At 36.5% G+C, this 21,121-nt stretch overlaps 1 protein-coding gene across 2 annotated transcripts; it reads left to right on the forward strand.

Moving 5' to 3' along the window:
• The first annotated feature begins 276 nt into the window (after window positions 1-276).
• rbfox1l (RNA binding fox-1 homolog 1, like) lies at window positions 277-15,359 on the forward strand. Of its 2 annotated transcripts, none has more exons than XM_082150164.1 (12): window positions 277-694; window positions 4,806-5,042; window positions 8,967-9,140; window positions 9,591-9,644; window positions 9,733-9,825; window positions 9,893-9,950; window positions 10,064-10,123; window positions 10,267-10,408; window positions 10,585-10,624; window positions 11,181-11,251; window positions 11,634-11,715; window positions 11,844-15,359. In XM_082150164.1, exons 1-12 carry the CDS (start codon window positions 608-610, stop codon window positions 11,886-11,888), a joined length of 1,143 nt encoding a protein of 380 aa, XP_082006290.1. In that variant the 5' UTR covers window positions 277-607; the 3' UTR covers window positions 11,889-15,359. The 2 variants fall into 2 exon arrangements, with proteins under 2 accessions (XP_082006290.1, XP_082006291.1); XM_082150165.1 differs by lacking the exon at window positions 277-694 and adding an exon at window positions 4,055-4,120.
• Window positions 15,360-21,121: the final 5,762 nt, after the last annotated feature.

Genomic DNA, 21,121 nt, shown 5'->3' on the forward strand with positions numbered 1-21,121 from the left:
ATTTGCTTGTGTCTTATTCAGTAAGGCATGATGAGAAACATACGTGTTATTAAATTTGGACTAAATTATGAATTACTGCATGACTTGTTGTTTAATTTCTATTGGTGATACTAGCACAACTAAAGGAGGAAGGGGGGACTATTTATAAAGGAGTGTAACACAACTCTGAGCATGTGTTTCTGTCTATCAAATTAACCGACTGACACACACACACACACACACACACACACACACACACACACACACACACACACACACACACACACACACGGGGTGTCCCCCAGATATCTTTCAGTACTGATCTCCTCTGCCATTTGTGAGACAGACTAACTCGGCACTCTTAACTTTTGGAGAAGGTCTCATTTTTGCCTTTTTTAATTCTTGTTTTGTTTATTGCTTATTTGTTTTATTAGTGCTGTGAAACCCACTTTTCTTCACCTTTTCTTTTTCACACCCCTGGATCTTTTTCCTCCTCTGTTTGGATTCTAAAACTTCTCAGTCTGGTACTTTCTTGATTCAGAAAGCTCTCCTTTCCCTCTCTCTCCTCCTGGTCTCCCATCCCTTGTAGTGGTTCCTTTTTTTCTGCCCTTTTCTCTGGCTATGCACCATGCTGTCCTCCCCTACTGTGATCCTTCAGCCCTATGGACTCCCTGTTTACCCCCAGACAGCCTCCTGCTACCCCAGCATTGTACAGGTAAACGTGTCCCTTTCTCTCTCTCTCTTCCTCTTTCACACTTCCTCTGGAATAGTTTTTTAAAATTTATTTATTTAGGCCTACTTACTTATTTTTATTTAATATTTATTTATAGGTTTATTTGTTAATTTATTTTTAAGCATTTTAAGAACTTTCCTTGTGCAGTTTCTGTCACATGTCTGGTAAAATGTTGAACAAATCAACCAATCACTGCAAGAGGCTTTCCTTTGTACTAAAGTAAACGGTCGTCCACCAGTGGTTCTGCAGTGAGGACATGAAAGGCGTTTTTGTCTCTGTCAGTGAAGGACGCTGCGTCCCTCTCTTAGTTATATTTGTCCCTGAGACGAGGTGGCAAGCTGAAAACAGGTTCAGTGTGCGTGTGTGTGTGTGTGTGTGAGAGAGAGAGAGAGAAAGATTCCAGGACAGCTGATAAACGGTGTGCCTGCTCTTTCTCTCCGTCACACTCGCTGTATTTTTAGTCTGTTCTCACTGCCGATTCCCTCAAACATACAGATTAGAGATACCTATAGAAATAGATGTAGAGTCTCAGGTTGCCTCATTATTATACACTGTGATAGATTATATCTAAAGTGTAGGATTTATGCTGCCTTCACGTGCAATCGGAATTATCAGGACACGAACGCCATCTCTAAAGTCAAACATTTAATGCGATGAGCTCGTAATCACGACTTCAGGAGTGGGAAGTAGGAAATTTCCGATAGCACGTGAAGGCAGCATTAATTAACATTAATTAGGAATTTTCTTAGTTGCTTCTGCTACCTTGAAGGAATAGTTCACCAATTTTTTTAAATTCTGTCATCATTTACTCACCCTCAAGTTGTTTAAAACCTGTCTGATTTTTTTTCTTCTGCTGAACACAAAAGGAGATATTTTGAAGAATGTTGGTAACCAAGCAGCCATTGACTTCCATAGTATGGAAAATAAACAAATAAAGTGTTTGGTTATCGCATTCTTCAAAATATCTTCTTTTGTGTTCAGCAGAAGAAATAAATTCAGACAACAACACGAGGGTGAGTAGGCTAAATGATGACAGAATTTTCTTACGGAATGTTATACATACCACTAGGCCTATATTAGAAAAGCAAACACTTGTACAAATTGTATAATTTGTCCTCTTATGTTTGTGTGTGCATTCATTAATGGATCAATGAATATGTTTGGAATAATGTGCAGTCATTATCATAAAATAACCCCCCCTCCAAAAGACCATGATGTGAATCTGAGGAGTAATGTATCATCTTAAAATGGTTTATTTTGCAATAATAACTTTAGGCTAACCAATATTGCACGGCTAATAAAGAAATACATTTATGTAAAATGCTGATTTGAGTTAAAGAGAGTGAAACAATGTAAACTGTTAATACTTGGAATATTCTCATTTTAATATTGCTTTGGATCAGTTAATTGAAATAAACCTGAAATAAAATTAAATATACTTATTTGATGAAAAACTTAATCTTAAATTACTTAAAATATATATCAATTTGAGTTTTAGTTTTTTATAGCACATAATAAAATGACAAAAACTTAAACTAAAATGTACAAATAAAAGCTAATTTAAAATAAACACTATAACAGTATATTAATAATAATAAAAATAACACTGCTTTGGACAAAACTGATATTGTTTAGCAGTCAATATATAAATATCTCTGACCCCAGAATCCCACAGTTGGCCAACTAGAATCAAGTATTCCAAAGGGCCTTGTAATACATGAGTATAGACTACATACACAGTTCTTGTCATCAGGACTGTGTGTGTGTGTGTGTGTGTGTGTGTGTGTGTGTGTGTGTGTTTGAATGATCCCACAGCTGTTAGATGAGCACCTGGCATCCTGCCGCTGATCTTTAACCCCGAACCTGACAGCTGAAGAGGCCCGAGTGTGTGTGAGGGGGAAGAAATCTCGTGTCAGTGTGCCTGAAAAGACCCTTTATCTGCTAAATAGAAGCATTGTTTAAATACTCTTTCAGTAACAAAGAATTAGGATGGCAAACCGAACAGTTTATGTTCAGATCGCGCTAGGTAACTGTTTTTGAACAATTATATCATGTTTATTATGATTGTTCCCCATAACCCCTGTGCCAGAACATGGTTTGGTATTGTTTATTTAAGTTATTCTGTTGCGAACAAAAGCAGTACTTGTTGAATAAAGCTTCCAAAGTCTAAAGGTACTTGAAGTCTGTCATGCACGTCTTAATTTTGATCTTTGATTTGGTTTGCGGCCAGGAACAACAGCACACCGAGTGACATTTTGAGTCAGCAATCTGTAGTGTTTCAGTTTGCAGGTCTGACAACACCTGTTGCATCTCGTAAATCTTGTTAAGGGATATCAAGTTGTTCCTGTGTTTTTTTTTTTTTAGAATGAAAGTATATATATACTGTACAGTGGTTACAGAAAACATTGTAATTATGGTATATAATACCACAATGCTGAATAGCTGTGATGAGAAACTGACACTGATGCAACATGATACTTTTGTTTCTGTTGAAGGAATCTACTGTAAGTGTGGCTGTGATATTTAATCAGAGCCGTGTCTTTTAGTGTCACAGTTTATCAGTGAAGTCTAAATTTACTCTGCCTTATCTGCTTGGTGATAAAGAGTAAACACTATGTGTCAAAAAAACAAAAAACAAAAACATTTGTGGCTAAAGTTGCTGTCTCAAATTTTTAAGTAGGCCTACAATCACCTTGATCAAAGTCATTTCACCTTAAATTACATTAAACTGACTTAAAAAATGTGTTGAATCTTGTATAACAAAAAAAAAAGTTGAAAATTGCTTAACTTATTTTGAGTTAAGCGATGTAAAAACATACAAATTTTATTTTTGAAACCTAAAACCTTTTTATAAAGATCTTTTTTTGTCACAAAACACCAAAGCTTGACAACACTGCATAAAATGTGTTATAGTTTATATTTGAGTGAATTTAATGTCTTAAGTTTCCACTTTTCATGCATTTTTTGTTCTATGTTTGACCGAACAGTTATTTTAATGTGTTTGTGTGATCTTCACTGTTTTTACCTTATCTGTTTTATACACACTTTCAATAGTCACAGAAATCTGGTTGGTCTGGTATAAATGAATCAAGGTCATTGTATTCCATGCATTGAACATGCTTAAGATCACTGAGTTTTACAGAGCAGGAACATTGAGGAGTTTGTATGTAAGAATCAACTTTTTGAATCCAAAAAGTGTGTCTACAGTGTAGGAGGGGGAAATGGGTTGATGATTGACATGAACAAATGAACACAGCTGGTGTAAAGACCCCCCTTTAGACAGGTTTGGTGCTCTGTGATTGGTGGGTTCGAGGGACTTATGGTGAGGTGGGCGGGTGAAAGCTTTGCATTAAAAGCATGCTTCAGTTGTTGGTGAGTATTGGGCCGCCTGTGGAATGCACTGAAGGGGTGAGATACATCATTTATACTACATTTATACTCCTTTTTTATAAATTGCGTCTTTGCTAAGACTTGTATGTGATGTCTGGTTTAGCTGTGTTTAGTACTTATGATATGTGATGTGCAGTATGCATTTCTGCAAACAGACTGTAACGGGCTTTTTAATTCTAGTTGGTAAATTCAGGTCAGTTTTATTTGGCATTTTTTTAAGTACATTTTTGCTATCTTAATCTTCCAGAAAGTATTTTTGTGAAAAAATTAATAAGAGTGCTTATATTGAATATGAAGGCCTACTTAAATCAAAATATGAAAAAAAAAAGAAGAAGAAAATCCTGTGTGAGTTTATTTCTTCTGCTGAACACAAAAGAAGATATTTTGAAGAATGTTGGTATAGACAATTGACGGATCCCATTGACTTCAACCGTATTTTTTTTCCTAATATGGAAATCAATGGAATCCATCAATGGTCTAGTTACCATAATTCTTTAAAATATCTTCTTTTGTGTTCAGCAGAAGAAATAAACTGATACAAGTTTGGAACAACATGAGGGAGAGTAAATGATGACACAATTTTCATTTTGGGGGGAACACCATATCTTTTCTCTAATTTTACCTAATTCTTAAACAGTTTATGAACAGTTTGAACAGAACTTATATATTTCTGTTAGTAAACAGCATCTCTATCTCATTATAGGGTGCCGGCGCCCAAGAGGCGGGGCCAGGCAGTGGTGACCCTTCACTTCCTCAGGTCTATGCCCAACCCCCTTCATACCCTCCACCTGGACAAGCCCCACCCACACCTGCTGCCCGACTGCCACCCCTCGATTTCACTGCTGCCCACCCAAACCCTGAATATGCAGATCATCATCAATTGAGAGTCTATCAGGGCCCTCAGCACGACGGGACGGAGTCTATACCTGCCAATAACACAGTAAGATTGATTACCTGATCAATAAATGACTGGATAAAGAGTGTTTTAGAGAAGAATATGATCTTAAACATCAGTTAACACTGGGAAGTATCTAAAGTAGAGAAATAACTTAAAAAAATAGAAATAGCTTTAAAGTGAAAATGCATTGGTTAGTATACGCAAACATTTTAATATTACACAACTTAAAAAAACAAGTGAATATATAAATCAAGCACAAACATTTATTTAAATAATCTAATGTTGCAACAGTCAAGCAATGCCCATATATAAACAATCATTATTTTACAGTGGGCAACACTGTGCAACTGCTGTGAATTATATATATACACAGTAAAATCAGCGTATATTCAGATGTATTTGCGTCAGAGAAGGTATGTCAGGAATATGTATGGGCTGCTGATATATAATCTCATGCTTCGGTCCTCTGGGATCTCCTGTCTGAGCTAAAAATATCTCTCCTTTACACATCCTTCCTTTGCCTTGTCCATGTATGGCAATTCAGCTGGCTCAGGGCACCATATAGAGTATTTAAGTTTACTATGGAAGAAAAACTTCCCTCTTCTTCTGGTCTCTAGTTCTCTTTTCAAAGAACTTTTAAATTTTGAAGTTTTAATCTTAAATGTATATGTACTATGCTTTAATAAGCAGACTTTTTATGTTTATCTAATTAATTCTCCTCTGTATTTACTCTTAACATGAATTACATTCATTTAGATTCTGAGAAATGTGTTGATATACTGTAGGGGTTTTCAAAATGGGAGTCCAGGAACCAAAATGTATTTTAGGTTAGGTTTTAAGTTAACAAGCTAACCTAAGATATATATTCATTTATAGCCTATATTAGTACGCTAATATAGGATAATATTATGGATTCCCCCTTCCATATGTAAAGCGCTTTCAGTACCTAAAGCGCTATATAAATGTAACAAATTATTATTATTATTATGTGTATACGCAAATTTCATTTGCATTCTTGCCTGGTTGAAATTCACAAGATTATTTTAGCATTATTAAAATTGTAATTTAGTTAATTTAGTGTATTAGTTTAGATGATTTTAGTAAAAAAAATATAACAGTAAGAAATGATAATAATTATATATATATATATATTGCCAACTTATCACAAAGTAAATATTCTCCAGATAATATAATAATAGTATGCTTTGACTTCAGTAAAGACAATATAATTTTGTACATGTTGCATGTTGTAAGATATAATATGATGCTTAATATTTTAAATACATGAAATTATATAGCTGTTTATATTTTAGCATGATGATAATCATATTTTTGAGTTCATGGCATCAAAAAGTTTGAAAACGCCGAAAATATATCCCCAGTGAATCAACCTGAGATACATTAATTTAGTTGAATAACTCAAATAAATTATTATTACTATGACTGTGACTTTTTTCAGTTTTTCAGTGTGGTCAATGCAATGAAATGCATTTACTAATATTTTTAAGGCACCAGTACTGAAATGCCAGTAAAGATTGTCTTTAAAGGACAATCTGTAATTGCTGAAATATTGTCTCTTGGACCCATGCCATAACTTTAAGTTCTTTAATGTGTCACCATGGACATGTATGATGTGTTTTTTTAGAATGTGTTTTGGGCCATTACTAATGGCTCATCGGGTATAGTAATTGAAGAAGGCCATTTTAAGTTTAACAAAGGAATTGTGGGAAGGACTGAGAGTAATAATTTCACAATGAAAGTTTTTTTTTTTTCACTGAAAAAGTTCATGCAATGAGTTCTCTCTTTCTCTGTCACACCATCTTCTGTCCACATTGCTTATATCACTAGAGAGCGCCAGATATTGGGACTATGAGACGCCGCCGTGGAGGGAGGGGTCAAGGGGGGGAGTCAGACGGGATGACCCCTCCCCCCTCATCTATGTTAACCAGGTCCAGTTCAGAAAAGCACTCTGCATCGTGACGTGATATCATCACATACCTTCCCATCACACCTTCCCTCAATCTGTCACTTTTCCCAAAACCCTCCCTGGCCTGTGTCTCTGTATGAATGTAATGATGATGATGATTCACCAGTATTTTCTGTGTGACTGTCTGCTGTCGTAGTCATTACAGCTAGCAATCAGCCCGGCCAGCTCAGAGTTAACCATAACCATGATCTGTTTGTGTGTGTGGATGTGTGTGTGTGTGTGTGTGTGTGTGTGTCTGTGCGTAAATCTCTCCTACCTCTTTCTTCCTTATTAATACACTGTTCTGTCTTGGTTAAAAAAAATGGCACAATGTTGCAGTTTTGCAATCAGCCTGTAAAATGATATGCTGAAATGCGTAAGCTGCTTGAATTCCCCTGTTTAGAGCTTCTGTCTTTTACTTTCAGTTTTGGGGTTCACTCGGTTCATGACCCTTCCTTACCTTCTTGCCCCATCAGCACCCATCATTTCTATTATTGTGCTGTTTTTATTGTGATAATTCTGTAGATTGTAGAGTTGAGGGAACACTAAGGAGGTTTAGTCATTACAGTGGAATTTATTTATAGGAATTATGCAACTTCTGGTGAACTGCACTGAAAATGAGCTGATGAATTAAAATGTCTGGCTGAGACAGATAAACAATACATATTTTTATGTTATGGGCGACAACCGATTAATGGCAGATAATATAAATTATATTTTGATAAATGTATTTTGAGAAGTATACAGTCTGAATCAGTCCTCTAGAGGAGGGACCTCTGGGATGATGGTTAGATAGTTTGAAAAACTTAAAATAAATAAATAAAAAAGAACATTTTTATGTAGAATCAAAGGAAGGGAACATGATGAACCGAATGCACCCCCTTTTTCTTCCCAGATTATAGCTGTTTTGTTGCCCTTTACCCTTTATATCTCAGTATTGCAGATCTGTAATGGATGAGTTAAAGCAGAGGTAATTTAGCCTTTCTGCTTTAACTTTTTCCATCATTATAAAATAGATATGGAATTTGGCCATCTGTCTGTCCTTCTTTCTCGTTCTAATGACTCTATCATTTGCATAACAATTTTTTCCACTGCTTTGAGATTCACTTCACATAATGCGTTGTGCCCTCACGTTTAATTTTTTTTACCTAAACTTCTTTTTGACCTTTATCACCATTTTCCCTTCCTCTTTTTCACCATTTTCCCTTTCACTCCTCTACTTTGCCACGCTATGCTCGCCTACTCTTTTTCTTCTAGCTATTGGCTCTTTCTGTTTTTGAACATTTTAATACACTTTCTTTTGACTTCTTAATCCATTTTTTAATGGTAACAGTTTTGTGCCGTTTGGTGAGGTAGGCTGTGCAGACATACGAACTGGCATCGTGATGCATTGTGGGATAGTGTATGTGTTGGGTTTGAAGCACAAAACACTCCTATGTATTGATCTGCATGGGGGCATTTTATTCACAGTCATGTACAATCAGTGCAATAGGAAATGCTGTATAACCATGCATTACATATGACAATATTTCAGTTGCAGCACACAGAAAGTTACATGTTGTTTAGTATGCTAGTAATCTTTAATGACTTAAAAAGCTGGTATTGACTTCACTGAAGTTAAAATTGGACTGTGCTCTATTTTCAAATGCAAATTGTGTTTTTTATGTCTAACAGGCATGTACTTAGACAGCTCACTAAAATGGGAACTTGTTCACATTTCCTCACTTTTGCTTGAGAGGAATCACTGGATGAGGAATGCTCCTTTACGTTTTGTTGTGGTCACTTTATAAAAAACAGTTTTCTCCCAATAAAATGTTAGATTGCAGTAAGTTTAATAAGAGATCTTATAAGAACTAAAGGTTTGTTGTCATGAAATGCATACTAATGTTTTTTTTTCTATTCTTCTCTTTAACTTCCTCCTCACTCTTTCTATGTCTGTTCCCTCTTTCTGCTCCAAAATTTTCTCCCTTCCCTATCTTTCATTCCTGTCACCCTCATAGGATGATTCTTTGGCACCTGTAACATCGGACCCACAGTCTCTTACTGTGGCATCTGGAAGTGGAACAGGAAGTGGAAGTGAGGAGGAAGGAGCTGGGAAGGCCCAACCCAAAAGGCTCCATGTTTCCAATATCCCCTTTAGGTTTCGGGACCCAGACCTGAGGCAGATGTTTGGGGTAAGAGCATATGCGTTTGTCCCAAATGTAATGCATAACTTTTTTTTTTTTTTTTTTTGCCAATTAAATATCGCCCAACAATGAACATTCAGTTATCATTTACTCATGTCATTCCAAATCTGTATGACTTTCTTCTGCAGAGCACAAAAGAAGATATTTTGAGAAATGTTTGAACATTTTTATATACAATTAAAGTCGATGAGGTTTAAAATAACATTCGAACCACCTGACTTTCATTGTATGGACAAAAACAAATACTAAGATATTTTTCGAAGTATCTTCTTTTGTACTTAACAGAAGAAAGAAATTCATACAGGTTTGGAACAACATGAGAGTAAGTAAATGATGACCGAATGCTCATTTTTGGGTGAACTATCCCTTCAGCTAAACCCATTTCCATATGTGTAACTGTTTAGTCAATATTATGTTTTTTTTTTTTCTATCTCTCAGCAATTTGGCAAGATTCTAGATGTGGAGATCATCTTTAATGAGAGAGGGTCAAAGGTCAGTATGTCTAGCAGTTGTGTTGAGTTAGTCACTTCTTTATTTGAGTTTCAACTCTGATTCAATTTAATTTCAATCCTTTCTTTAGGGTTTTGGATTTGTGACATTCGAGAGTGCAGTGGAGGCAGATAGAGCGAGAGAGAAGCTCAACGGAACGATCGTCGAGGGAAGGAAGATTGAGGTATGTGGATAAGTTACTGTGTTAGGGAGAAGGCACAACTAAACAACTAAATGACTCTGCTCCTCAGGTGAATAACGCCACAGCGAGGGTGGTAACAAAAAAGCCCCAGACGCCATTAGTGAACGGTGAGCTTCCTTCATAATGTTTATGCCCCAAAAAAACTTGTAACTCATTGTTACTGGTATGAAAATAAACGGTTGATAGAATTCAGCTCTCACTTATTTGTCTATTCCTGTAGCTGCTGGGTGGAAAATCAATCAAGTAATGGGGGCCATGTACGCCCCGGAACTTTACACAGGTATGGACATTTTTAATCCTAACCTTTATTCCATTTTCGAATAAAAAAAGTATTGGTTATCAGAAATGTCCTGTCCTAAATTGACTTTAGAACATGTGATTTTTTTGTTTTGCCCTCTGATATTCACTCTTTGGGTTTAATAGTCGCCAGCTTCCCTTATGCTGTTCCCACACCGACCTTGGCCTACAGAGGCTCTGGCCTCCGTGGACGTGGTCGGGCAGTCTACAATACAATCCGCTCCGCTGCAGCCGCAGCCACACCAGCTGCAGTACCAGCCTATCCCGGGTCAGTCACTCTCTCAGTGGCCATGTTATGACTACAAAACGTTTAGTTAGCATTTACACTATACTGGAATTATTGAAATAATTAAACTTTCATTAAGTGTGAATTTCATTTTTAATTTATATTATTTAATTTTATTTATGGCTTTATGTAATGTGCCTTCTTTCTATCTCCTGCAGAGTGGTGTATCAGGACGGATTGTATGGTGCCGAGGTCTATGTACGTTACCAGTCAACTTTGACCTTTGTACCGGCACATTTCTGAGAGTTTACCGTTACTTGGTGTAGTCAGATCTAGCCTTAACCATAAAGTACTTACCCAACCATAGGTTAAAGTTCTTTAGGAATGAAAAGACACATCTTGGCCTACATAGAAATGTGATTGCTTAAAATGAAAGTCACAAGATGCGTTACATAAAAGTGGTGGTGAGTGTGGTCAAAGCTATTAGCTGGTAAAGAAGAAGAGAATGTGACTCATCATGCACTGCCAGGATCCTGCAAAAGCCTAAATATAGATTTCTAGGTGAAATATCCACTGAAAGGACTCATCCAAGTTTATATGCTGGCTGACTCGTAACACAAACAAATTTAAACATACCTGGAAACTTTACGTTGAATTTTAAAATCCAAGCACAAAGCATTTTCTGATGCACTGAAGGTTTCGCTGATAACACCAGGGTGCTCCATGAGGACTGTCCCTCTAGCAAACAGGTTTTGCAATTTAAATGGTTTTCTGAATGAATCGCAATGCAATTCTTCAAACTTCCTGTCTTTAGGGAGGATATCCAGCAACATATCGAGTGGCCCAGTCGGCCTCAGCAGCTGCAACAGCCACATACAGTGATGGGTAAGAACATATCTATCCATCTATCTATCTATCTATCTATCTATCTATCTATCTATCTATCTATCTATCTATCTATCTATCTATCTATCTATCTATCTATCTATCTATCTATCTATCTATCTATCTATCTATCTATCTATCTATCTATCTATCTATCTATCTATCTATCTATCTATCTATCTATCTATCTATCTTTTTACAGAAAATCTGAGGTGCTTTCCTTACTGATTTTCTCCTGTCATTTCCTGTTACGTCATGCTGTTCACCTTCTTTTTTTTCTCTGTTCATTTTCTGCTGTGGTTCAAATGCTGTTTTTGCTTCTATCTGTTTTGGATCCATCCATCCATCTTTTCTTATTTTTTTATTTATTAAAATGTTTAAGATACGGAAGAGTCTATACTACAGCAACAGACCCCTACCATCACTCAGTGGGACCCACCACCACTTATGGAGTTGGAACAATGGTAAGTTACAAACTGAAAAATTGCGCATGACGAGTACTTGTTGTACTCACCAGTACAGTTGTAATTAAACACACTTTCTTTACTGATTGATATGACAGAATGTCTGATTCATTCTGTTTTGTTTACAGGCAAGTTTGTACCGTGGAGGCTACAACCGCTTTACTCCATACTGAACGAAAACTACTCTTTGACTCACTTCTGCTTATATTGACTGGGAAATGATGAGACTTCATGAACCACTGTCTCCAGAGGAACCATTTGACCTTAAGATTGTAAATACTGCTGATATTTATTGAGGAAAAAAGACAAATCCAGCCTGAAAATATAATTATTTATATTTAGGGACTTTTTATTTAATTCCTAATTTAAGAAAATATCCCATCAAAAAAGAAAAGTACATACATACTCATCAGACTGCACAGTATCTAGCTTATTATGGTGTTGTTGTTATCGACAGTACATACAGTGGTGGACGAAGTACACATACCATGTACTTGAGTTAAAGTAAAGATACTCAAGGTGAAATATTACTCAAGTAAAAGTAGAAGTGCTGCCTTTAAACATTCACTTGAGTAAAAGTACAAAAGTATTTGCCTTCAAATGTACTTAAGTATCCAAGTACTATGATTTTTTTATTGCTATAATGTCCTATTATAATTTTTGTCACAAGACTCTTGCTTAACTCAGTCTATGTGAAGACTCTGTCACTCTTGGCACATCAATCTATTAATAAAATGACATTAATTAGTCTATATATATATATATATATATATATATATATTTGAATTGAATACATTTTTTGTGTGTTTAATTTTGGACGGAAGGGGACTGATCCCATAAGGTATAATACATTTACAGTATTTACTGTACATATTTTTCACAAGCGTCTATGGTCATAATTATAAACATCCTAATGTTATGATACATTCACATAAACCTGCACAATGCCATTGAATATATATATACACACTACATTATGGGAGCAGCCAATTTCCCTACAAAATTAAACACCAAAACGTATTAATGCAGTGTTTCTGCTACTCCTCAGAAAAAAAAATGCTATTATATGCAAGTAATTTTAGTGTCAAGGTAATGAGCAATGTTCATTATGCGTCAGTATTTACCGATAATTGCTGCAATAATAGCTGCTGCTCTCTGCCCCGCTTAAAATTATTGGCAACACAAATTGTTTGGAACTATTGAGAGCTACACGAATCACGTGACCGCGCGGCGGCGAGATCACAGTAGGCTTGTTCGACTTGAAACGGCACACTGCACAGACCAATCGGTGAATGACATTAAAATACCGCAAGAGCGATTAGAGAGACGGCTCTGTATGCTTTTCAATCGCTCTCGCGATTTCGCTCTATACTTTGATGTCATAAACTGATCGGTCTGTACAGCGCCGGTTCAAGTCGAACAAGCCGTGTGTGTCGCAACCTCTTATATACTGTCTATGGTCGCAACTCTCATATTTAACGGCTCTGGTTCGCGCTTAGTAGATACCACCAAGGCAAGTTCAAAACAAAGCGCGCACGTTGTAGGCTACTGTGATAGGTGGCTCGTTTGACCAGTTAAGTTTTTATCCACTCATAAATAAAAAGGAACGACTGATTTTGAAAATGTAGTAGAGTAAAAAGTAAGATATTTGACTTTGAAATGTAGTGGAGTTAAAGTAAAAGTCTTCCCAAATTTAAATACTTCAGTAAAGTACAGATTCGCAAAAAAGCTACTTAAGTACAGTAACGAATTACATTTACTTCGTTACTGTCCACCACTGAGTACATACTGATACTATCATAATAGTGCCATGATATGGAAGTCATCATGTGCTCATAGAGCCTCACAGGTAGATGACAGGCTTCAACAAGCGGCCCAACACTGTAATTTTATTACAACATCTGGATCTGTTGCACTGCTGAATGCTGATTTTATACAATAGACAAAGACAAATAGCCTACCTCTAGTGGAACTTCCCCCTGAGAGAAATACAAAACTCTGAACTTGTCTAGTATGTATAGGACGGAGTGTGTGTTTGTTGGAGTGTTCGAGTGTGTGTAATTTTTCTGCTGTCACAAGCATTACTGTGAGATACAGCAATGGCACTGGGGTGGGTGATATTTTTCTCACAATGTAATCTACCTCTGAGCTAAACATCTCTCTATCTATCTATCTATCTATCTATCTATCTATCTATCTATCTATCTATCTATCTATCTATCTATCTATCTATCTATCTATCTATCTATCTATCTATCTATCTAACTTTTTACAAAAAATCTGAGGTGCTTTCCTTACTGATTTTCTCCTGTCATTTCCTGTTACGTCATGCTGTTCACCTTCTTTTTTTCTCTGTTCATTTTCGCAGTGATTCAAATGCTGTTTTTGCTTCAGCATGTAACTTTTGTATTCTTATTCTGTCTTTATTCATCTCTTTTACCACTTTCAACTTCTTTTTTATGCTTCTTTTATCCTCTTTTGTGCTTTATTTCCCATTACTGTCTGCTTTTAATGACTTTCTTCTTTCTTAAAGGCTCAGTAGTGCATTAATGTCTGCTTAAGATCATTTTTAAATCCCAAATTACTGATTCAAAAATGAATCAAAAGACTATTTAGATGTTTTCTCTCTCTCTGTGCCTTTCTTTCTTTCTTTGGCTGGTTGGCTTGATTGTTTACTTTTACTATTGAATGTTAGTGTCCCCACTTTTAATATTACATTTTTATTCTCACACGAGTCATGCTATCTTATTTCCATTTTACTGTTTTTCTATATCTCATTTCTTCTCTGGGGTGATATTGTTGTTGTGCACATGCTTTCACTCATGCATATTTCTGTGATCTATCTTATTATCTGATTATGTAACTCTTCCTTCACTTTGACTCTCACTACGCTTATAAGGCTTATTTAATATTCTTACAGCTGATTTCTTTTCTCCTGTCTTCTTTCTTTTCTCCTGTCTAATTTCCTTTTCTCCTGTCTTCTTTCGTTTCTCCTGTCTTCTTTCTTTTCTCCTGTCTAATTTCATTTTCTCCTGTCTTCTTTCTTTTCTCCTATCTAATTTAATTTTCTCCTGTCTTCTTTCGTTTCTCCTGTCTTCTTTCTTTTCTCCTGTCTTTTCTTTTCTCCTGTCTAATTTAATTTTCTCCTGTCTTCTTTCGTTTCTCCTGTCTTCTTTCTTTTCTCCTGTCTTTTCTTTTCTCCTGTCTAATTTAATTTTCTCCTGTCTTCTTTCGTTTCTCCTGTCTTCTTTCTTTTCTCCTGTCTTCTTTCTTTTCTCCTGTCTAATTTCATTTTCTCCTGTCTTCTTTCTTTTCTCCTGTCTTCTTTCTTTTCACCTATGTTTCTTATTTTTCCTCACTTCCTTTCTGCACTGTGTTCTTTGCTTTTGCATTTTACCTGTCTGTTATCTTTTAGATTTCCGTGCATTTCTCTTAGTGTTGTTTGCAGAGTTTATTTTCTTTAGTTTAGTTCACTTAATAATTTCCTTCTCTCTTTCTTCCAGACAGTTTGATTATTCTTTTATCTCACATCCATTATAGGACCCTATAATGTCATTGCTGTATCTTTTCTTTTTTTTTTCAACTCACTAAAGTGTAAGCTTTAACTCTGTGGCTGAATTGTACATTAAAAGAGTTTAATGATGTTTAAGATTTGTGTCTGATCATTGAGCAGAATATTTGTTATTTCATTATGCTCATTTTGAAACATGACAGGAAACAACACATTTCACACACCTTCTCAGATTTCAAGTTTTTTTTCTTTATGTTTACTTTAGTCTTTTTCTCATGTGGATCACTGGTCACACCACAGCCTTTTTTAAGGTGTTTACTGCAAGCATACAATGGGACAGGTTTACAACAATCATCTCTCTGTTTCATAATCTCTCCTCAGAATGATTCACTCAGACTAGGGTGGATTAGTGTAATGTGAGACACTGTCTAATGTGGGACACCTAAGCTTCAGTGCATTTAACTCTTCTTAAACAACATTAAAGTGAACATGATGTTGTATACAAGCAGGGATGTCAAGTAAATTAAATCACATGACTTTCTGAAAATGATGTCAGAAATGCAGCCATGAAAATTATCAAACAGGAAGCACGTATTGTGAAGTCCATTCAAAGGTCAGTCACATGGGATTTAGCCAAAATTATAAGGATATAAATCTGTTATAAATAAAACAATGTTCTAATGTTATCAAATTATATTTGTGATGTATTTGTACAAATGTTGCAATAATATTGTTAAAATCTTCTATTTGAAGCAATCTTTGTCGTCACACTTTAGAAAATGTTGTTTTAAAAGTGGGACAGCATGATTTGACTAATGTCAAGGACCATAATTTGACTAAGGACAATCAAATGTTATTCAATTGAGAAAACAAGCATTAAAAGAATAGTTCACTTAACAATGAAAATTCTGTCATAATTTACTCATCCTCAAGTTGTTCCAAACCTGTATGAATTTCTTTCTTCTGCTGAACACAAAAGAAGATATTTTGAAGAATGTTGGTAGCCAGACAGTTATTTTTCCTATATGGAAGTCAATGGGGTCCATCAACTGTCTTTTAATTTTTAAGTGAACTATTCCTTTAAGAAATGTATTTATGTTATTATTTATTATTTATAAATGTATGTATTTTTGTTAAAATGTTGGGCTTCTAATGCAGAAATATTATTTGTTTTAAGATCAGGATTCAAAACCTAGACCTTTGACAATGGGATCCTGGGCCATGATGAATCCTTTTCTGGCAAGGACTGCTTATTTCTGTGTTTTTATCATTACAGTTTGCCTAACACATGATTTTTAAAAAACATGTTCCATATTCTTACCATGTGTAGCAGGACTACTACAACCCCTACCCATCCCACAATGACCATGGTCCCACATCGCCATTGATTTCGTCACCGATCTACCATTCTCTCAGGGTAACACTACCATATTAACTGTCATTGATCGTTTCTCCAAGGCATGTTAACTAATACCACTGTCTAAGCTCCCATCAGCCTTCAAAACCGCAGAACACCTCTTCCACTTTGTATTCCGCTATTATGGTCTTCCTGAAGACATTGTCTCCGAAAGGAGTCCCCAGTTCACATCAAGGGTTTGGACAGCTTTCTTTCGATTATTCAATGTCAATATAAGTCTCACTTCAGGTCACCACCCCCAATCTAATGGCCAAACGGAACTACTAAACCAAGAACTCACCAAATTCCTCAGAATGTACTGTCAGCAGAACCAATCCGACTGGAGCCGCTTTCTTCCCTGGGCAGAATATGCACAGAAGTCAATTCTCAAACCCTCCACAAAATTAACACCTTTTCAGAGAGTTCTGGGGTTCCAACCTCCGCTTTTCCCATGGTGCGGTGAGCCGTCCGAAGTATCTGCTGTGAACAATTGGTTTCAACGAAGTGAGGCTGTTTGGAACCAAGTGCATGTCCACCTACAACATGCCATAAACGGGGGTAAAGAGCAAGCTGTTCACCATCGCCGCCCCAGTCCCAACTGCACTCCTGGACAGTGGGTGTAGCTTTTAACCCGAGACCTCCGCCTTCGATTACCGTGCAAGAAACTCAATCCCAGGTATGTGGGCCCTTTCAAATTTTCACAATACTGTGTCATACCGCCTTGAATTACCTGCCACTTATCGCATTTCTCCTACTTTCCATGTCTTTCTGCTGAAACCTGCCGGTGGCCCGAGGGTGGAGGAGGAAGGCGGTGACTCAGGCCCCCCACCCATGATCGTGGATGGCGAGGAGGCATTTCAAGTGCGAGATTTGCTAGATTCCAGACGTCTGGGACGCTAGATCCAATATCTAGTAAACTGAGAGGGGTACGGCCTGGAGGAGAGGTCCTGGGTCAATGCGGATGACATCCTCAACCCCAAACTCATTGTGGAATTTCATAGGACCCACCCGGAGAGACCGGCCCCACGACCTCGAGGAAGACCCTGATGACAGAAGACGTGCTCTGAGACTCACGTCAAGAGCCAGCTTGTTTGTCCCGGCTGCATTTCTGAGGGTTATTCTATCATTGTATCTTCTGCCTGTGTTTTGACCCTGCCTTGGATTACCGTTTACGGCTCTTCTTTGCCTGCCTTTGATTCAGTTAGTACATGATTGTCCCATCTCTCTAATATGCAGGCAACTATAATACCACAAAGTCACAACTCACAGTTTCAGGTTTCAACCAGGTATGTTTAAGCCATGAACTACATGATGCATTGCCAATTACTGGGTCGCACCCTTCACTCTGTGACGCAACAAATTAACCACATGTAGCCTATTTTTCAAACAGAATGAAATAAACATTTCTTACTTATGACAATGAACACAGGAAGTGATTTAATACTTGAGGTCCTAAAATACAATAATCTCACATACACCTTCACATAACAGGGTCAACAACAATTTTTCCATTATGTTTTATTTAGATCTCGTCGTAAATTATATTTCATTTAGGCGTAGCCTACTCTAAGAGCTTGTTTGAGTTGTTCATAAACTGAAACGACCACACAGTGCTTCCCGAAGATTGAGAGCAGCATCTGGGGATTTTAACACTGAAAAGAATGCAGTATGCCAAAATTCCAACAAAGAACATAAAACAACTTTCTAGTAATAGCAGTAATTACATATTCAATAACCACTAAGACTAGAATGCTGCATAAAAACACTCACATTTCCATACTATGTATATTCATACTCCTACATAGGCCTATACTCTCACTCCCTATTGAAATTAATCATTTTTTGGGTTAATTTAATTTCAATTCCTTTTTTGACCACGTCTGTGGGATTTAAATGCCTTAAGCATTTAAAGTGTAATGACTTTGAGAGACTAGAAATTAGACAAAACCTGCTCACTCCCATTGATTATATTACTTTACTGTATAAATATTTATGTAACTTGATATGACCATTATTTGCCAGCAGCCATATCACCCTGTAGCCCAACACTGGTTGCCCACTGAAGCTAAGCAGGGCTGAGCCTGGTTAGAACCTGGATGGGAGACCTCCTGAGAAAACCAGGTTTCTTTTACTGTCTATGGGTTACTGCTGGAAGACATGTTAGTGAGGCCAGCAGGGGGCGCTTCTCACCATGTGGTCTGTGTGGGTCCTAACGCCCCCCAGTAGTGATGGGGAAGTACCGTGCTTCGGGATGAGACAAAACCGAGGTCCTTGACTCTCTGTGGCATAGGCGTAGCCACGGGTGTGCCAGCTGCCTATGCTATGGCACACCCGTGGCTACGCCTATGCCATAGAGTAATAATAGAAGTCTAAATATAAATGTTTTTTTAAACTTGGACTATTGTTACTTGCTACTTACAATATTTGTACATTTAAATTTTAATTTAATTTTTAAATTATAATAATCGTTAAAAAAATATCTTCCGACATTCGGACTGCCAACCAATCCGCAAACTGTTGTTGTGCTGTTGAGGCTCGCGCGGAAGAGGAATGGAAACAAATGAACTTTCACACAAAGAAACTTAACGAACATACAGCGGTTAAAAAATTCATGTGGAGTTTTTTTTTTATATTTATAACAAATGATATGATACAATTAAGCAACATCACACGACCACGAGTGCTGAATACCATCACGATTGAAAATGTGACACTGATTTCATATGACAGTTCAATAAACAAGTAATTAATATCAAGTCACTTACATTTTAGACACAATATTAACTGTTTTTGTTCTATTTGTGCAGCGAAAATAGTTCCAAACAAAGATCACAGAAGAACCACAGCGCATCTCCGGCACACAAGACCGCATTCCTGAACGATTCATTTGAATAAATGACTCAATAACTCACTCATTAAGACGGTCACCTGCCGCCCCCTAGGGGCCTGCAAAAACAGTCAATATTGTGTCATACTGCACACGGCTTTAGTTCCGTGTTTAAAAGTAGGCTATCATTCTTTCCAATATTTAATATTTGTATATTCAAAAAATATTTAAAACAATCTCATAACATTATTTAATGCAGTTGTAATTTTTCAGTTTAAATTAATTAATTTGATTGGTAAAAGCCATATATTTAAGAATTTAAAATAAAAGATGAAGCATAATAAACGATTAGGGAAAAATGCTCTTTATAAAGGTTAAAATATCATAAATATGCAGATTTAAATGTGTAAAAGTTGACTGAACACTGATGAGAATATTGCTTCAGAATAAATAAATAAATAAAATAAAATAAATGTAAAAAATTCTGGACAAGCAATTTTTTTTACTTGGACAAGTGAATGACCGATTTACTTGTTCGAAGGATAAGCAAATGAAAATGAGAATGAAAATGATAAGCACATGAGCCCTGAGTTATATTTTATATAGACCTAGTATTATGGTTATGTGGCGAGCCTGGGTATATAGTTTTACACATCAGCCCAATCTATTCTGTAAAGTTAGTGATGTTGCCTTTGGCTTGCTCAGTTGGGGATATTTTGGGGATATTTAATTTTATCAATCAATAAATTCCTCTTGAAACAAACTTTGTTGTATTATTTTAATTTAATACTGTGAAGCTGCTTTGAATCTGTATTGTGAAAAGCGCTATACAAATAAACTTGACTTGACTTGACTTGACTTGATACGCCAGGGCAGGGTTTTTTTTTTTTTTTTTTTTTTTGCATTTTAATCTGATTATAAATGTGGCGCACACAGTTTTTCTCATGCACACCCAGAGACGCTTTTCTGTCTGCACTAGTGCTCTGTGGTCATTAAAAATCCCATAGCACTTCTCGTAAAGACTAGCGGTGTAACCCCGGTGTCCTGGCCACATTCCACCCATTGGCCCTTGCCAATCATGGCCTCCTAATAATCCTCATCCACTGAATTGTCTCTATCACTCTCTCTCTCTCCTCTCTCCACCTATAGCTGGTGAGCGTACTGGCGCCATTATACTGTGGCTGCCGTTGCATATCATCCAAGCCGATGCTGCACACTGGTAGTGGAAAGATTCCATGATATGATTGTAAAGCGCTCCGGGTGTTCAGTAAGTACATGAAAGCGCTATATAAATGCCTCATTTATAATGGCATGTGGTATCATATTGCTCAGCAAAACATTCTGTCACTTCAAACTTTCACTCTTAGAGTTTTCATTTATAAAGTTATAATTTATGTAAATTTAGCCAAAATCATGGCACAGCCACTGTCTGAAACTTATGTGCCCAGCCGGCACATGACCGACCTTCAACGTTGAAATATGTTTGAAATAATATCAGTTGTAGTTTCAACGTTGAAACAACTTTGATATAACGTTTAATGCTAAATGGTTGAAAAAGGTTAACAAAAACACTTCTAAATCAACGTTGAAATTTTTACAAGATCTGTTCGTTGAAACAACGTAATGTTTTCAACAACATACAACAGAAATATTTGCCTTTTAAAGTATTATT

The sequence above is a fragment of the Leuciscus leuciscus genome (assembly GCF_965113295.1).
Source record: "Leuciscus leuciscus genome assembly, chromosome: 20".
Classification (NCBI taxonomy): Eukaryota; Metazoa; Chordata; class Actinopteri; order Cypriniformes; family Leuciscidae; genus Leuciscus; species Leuciscus leuciscus.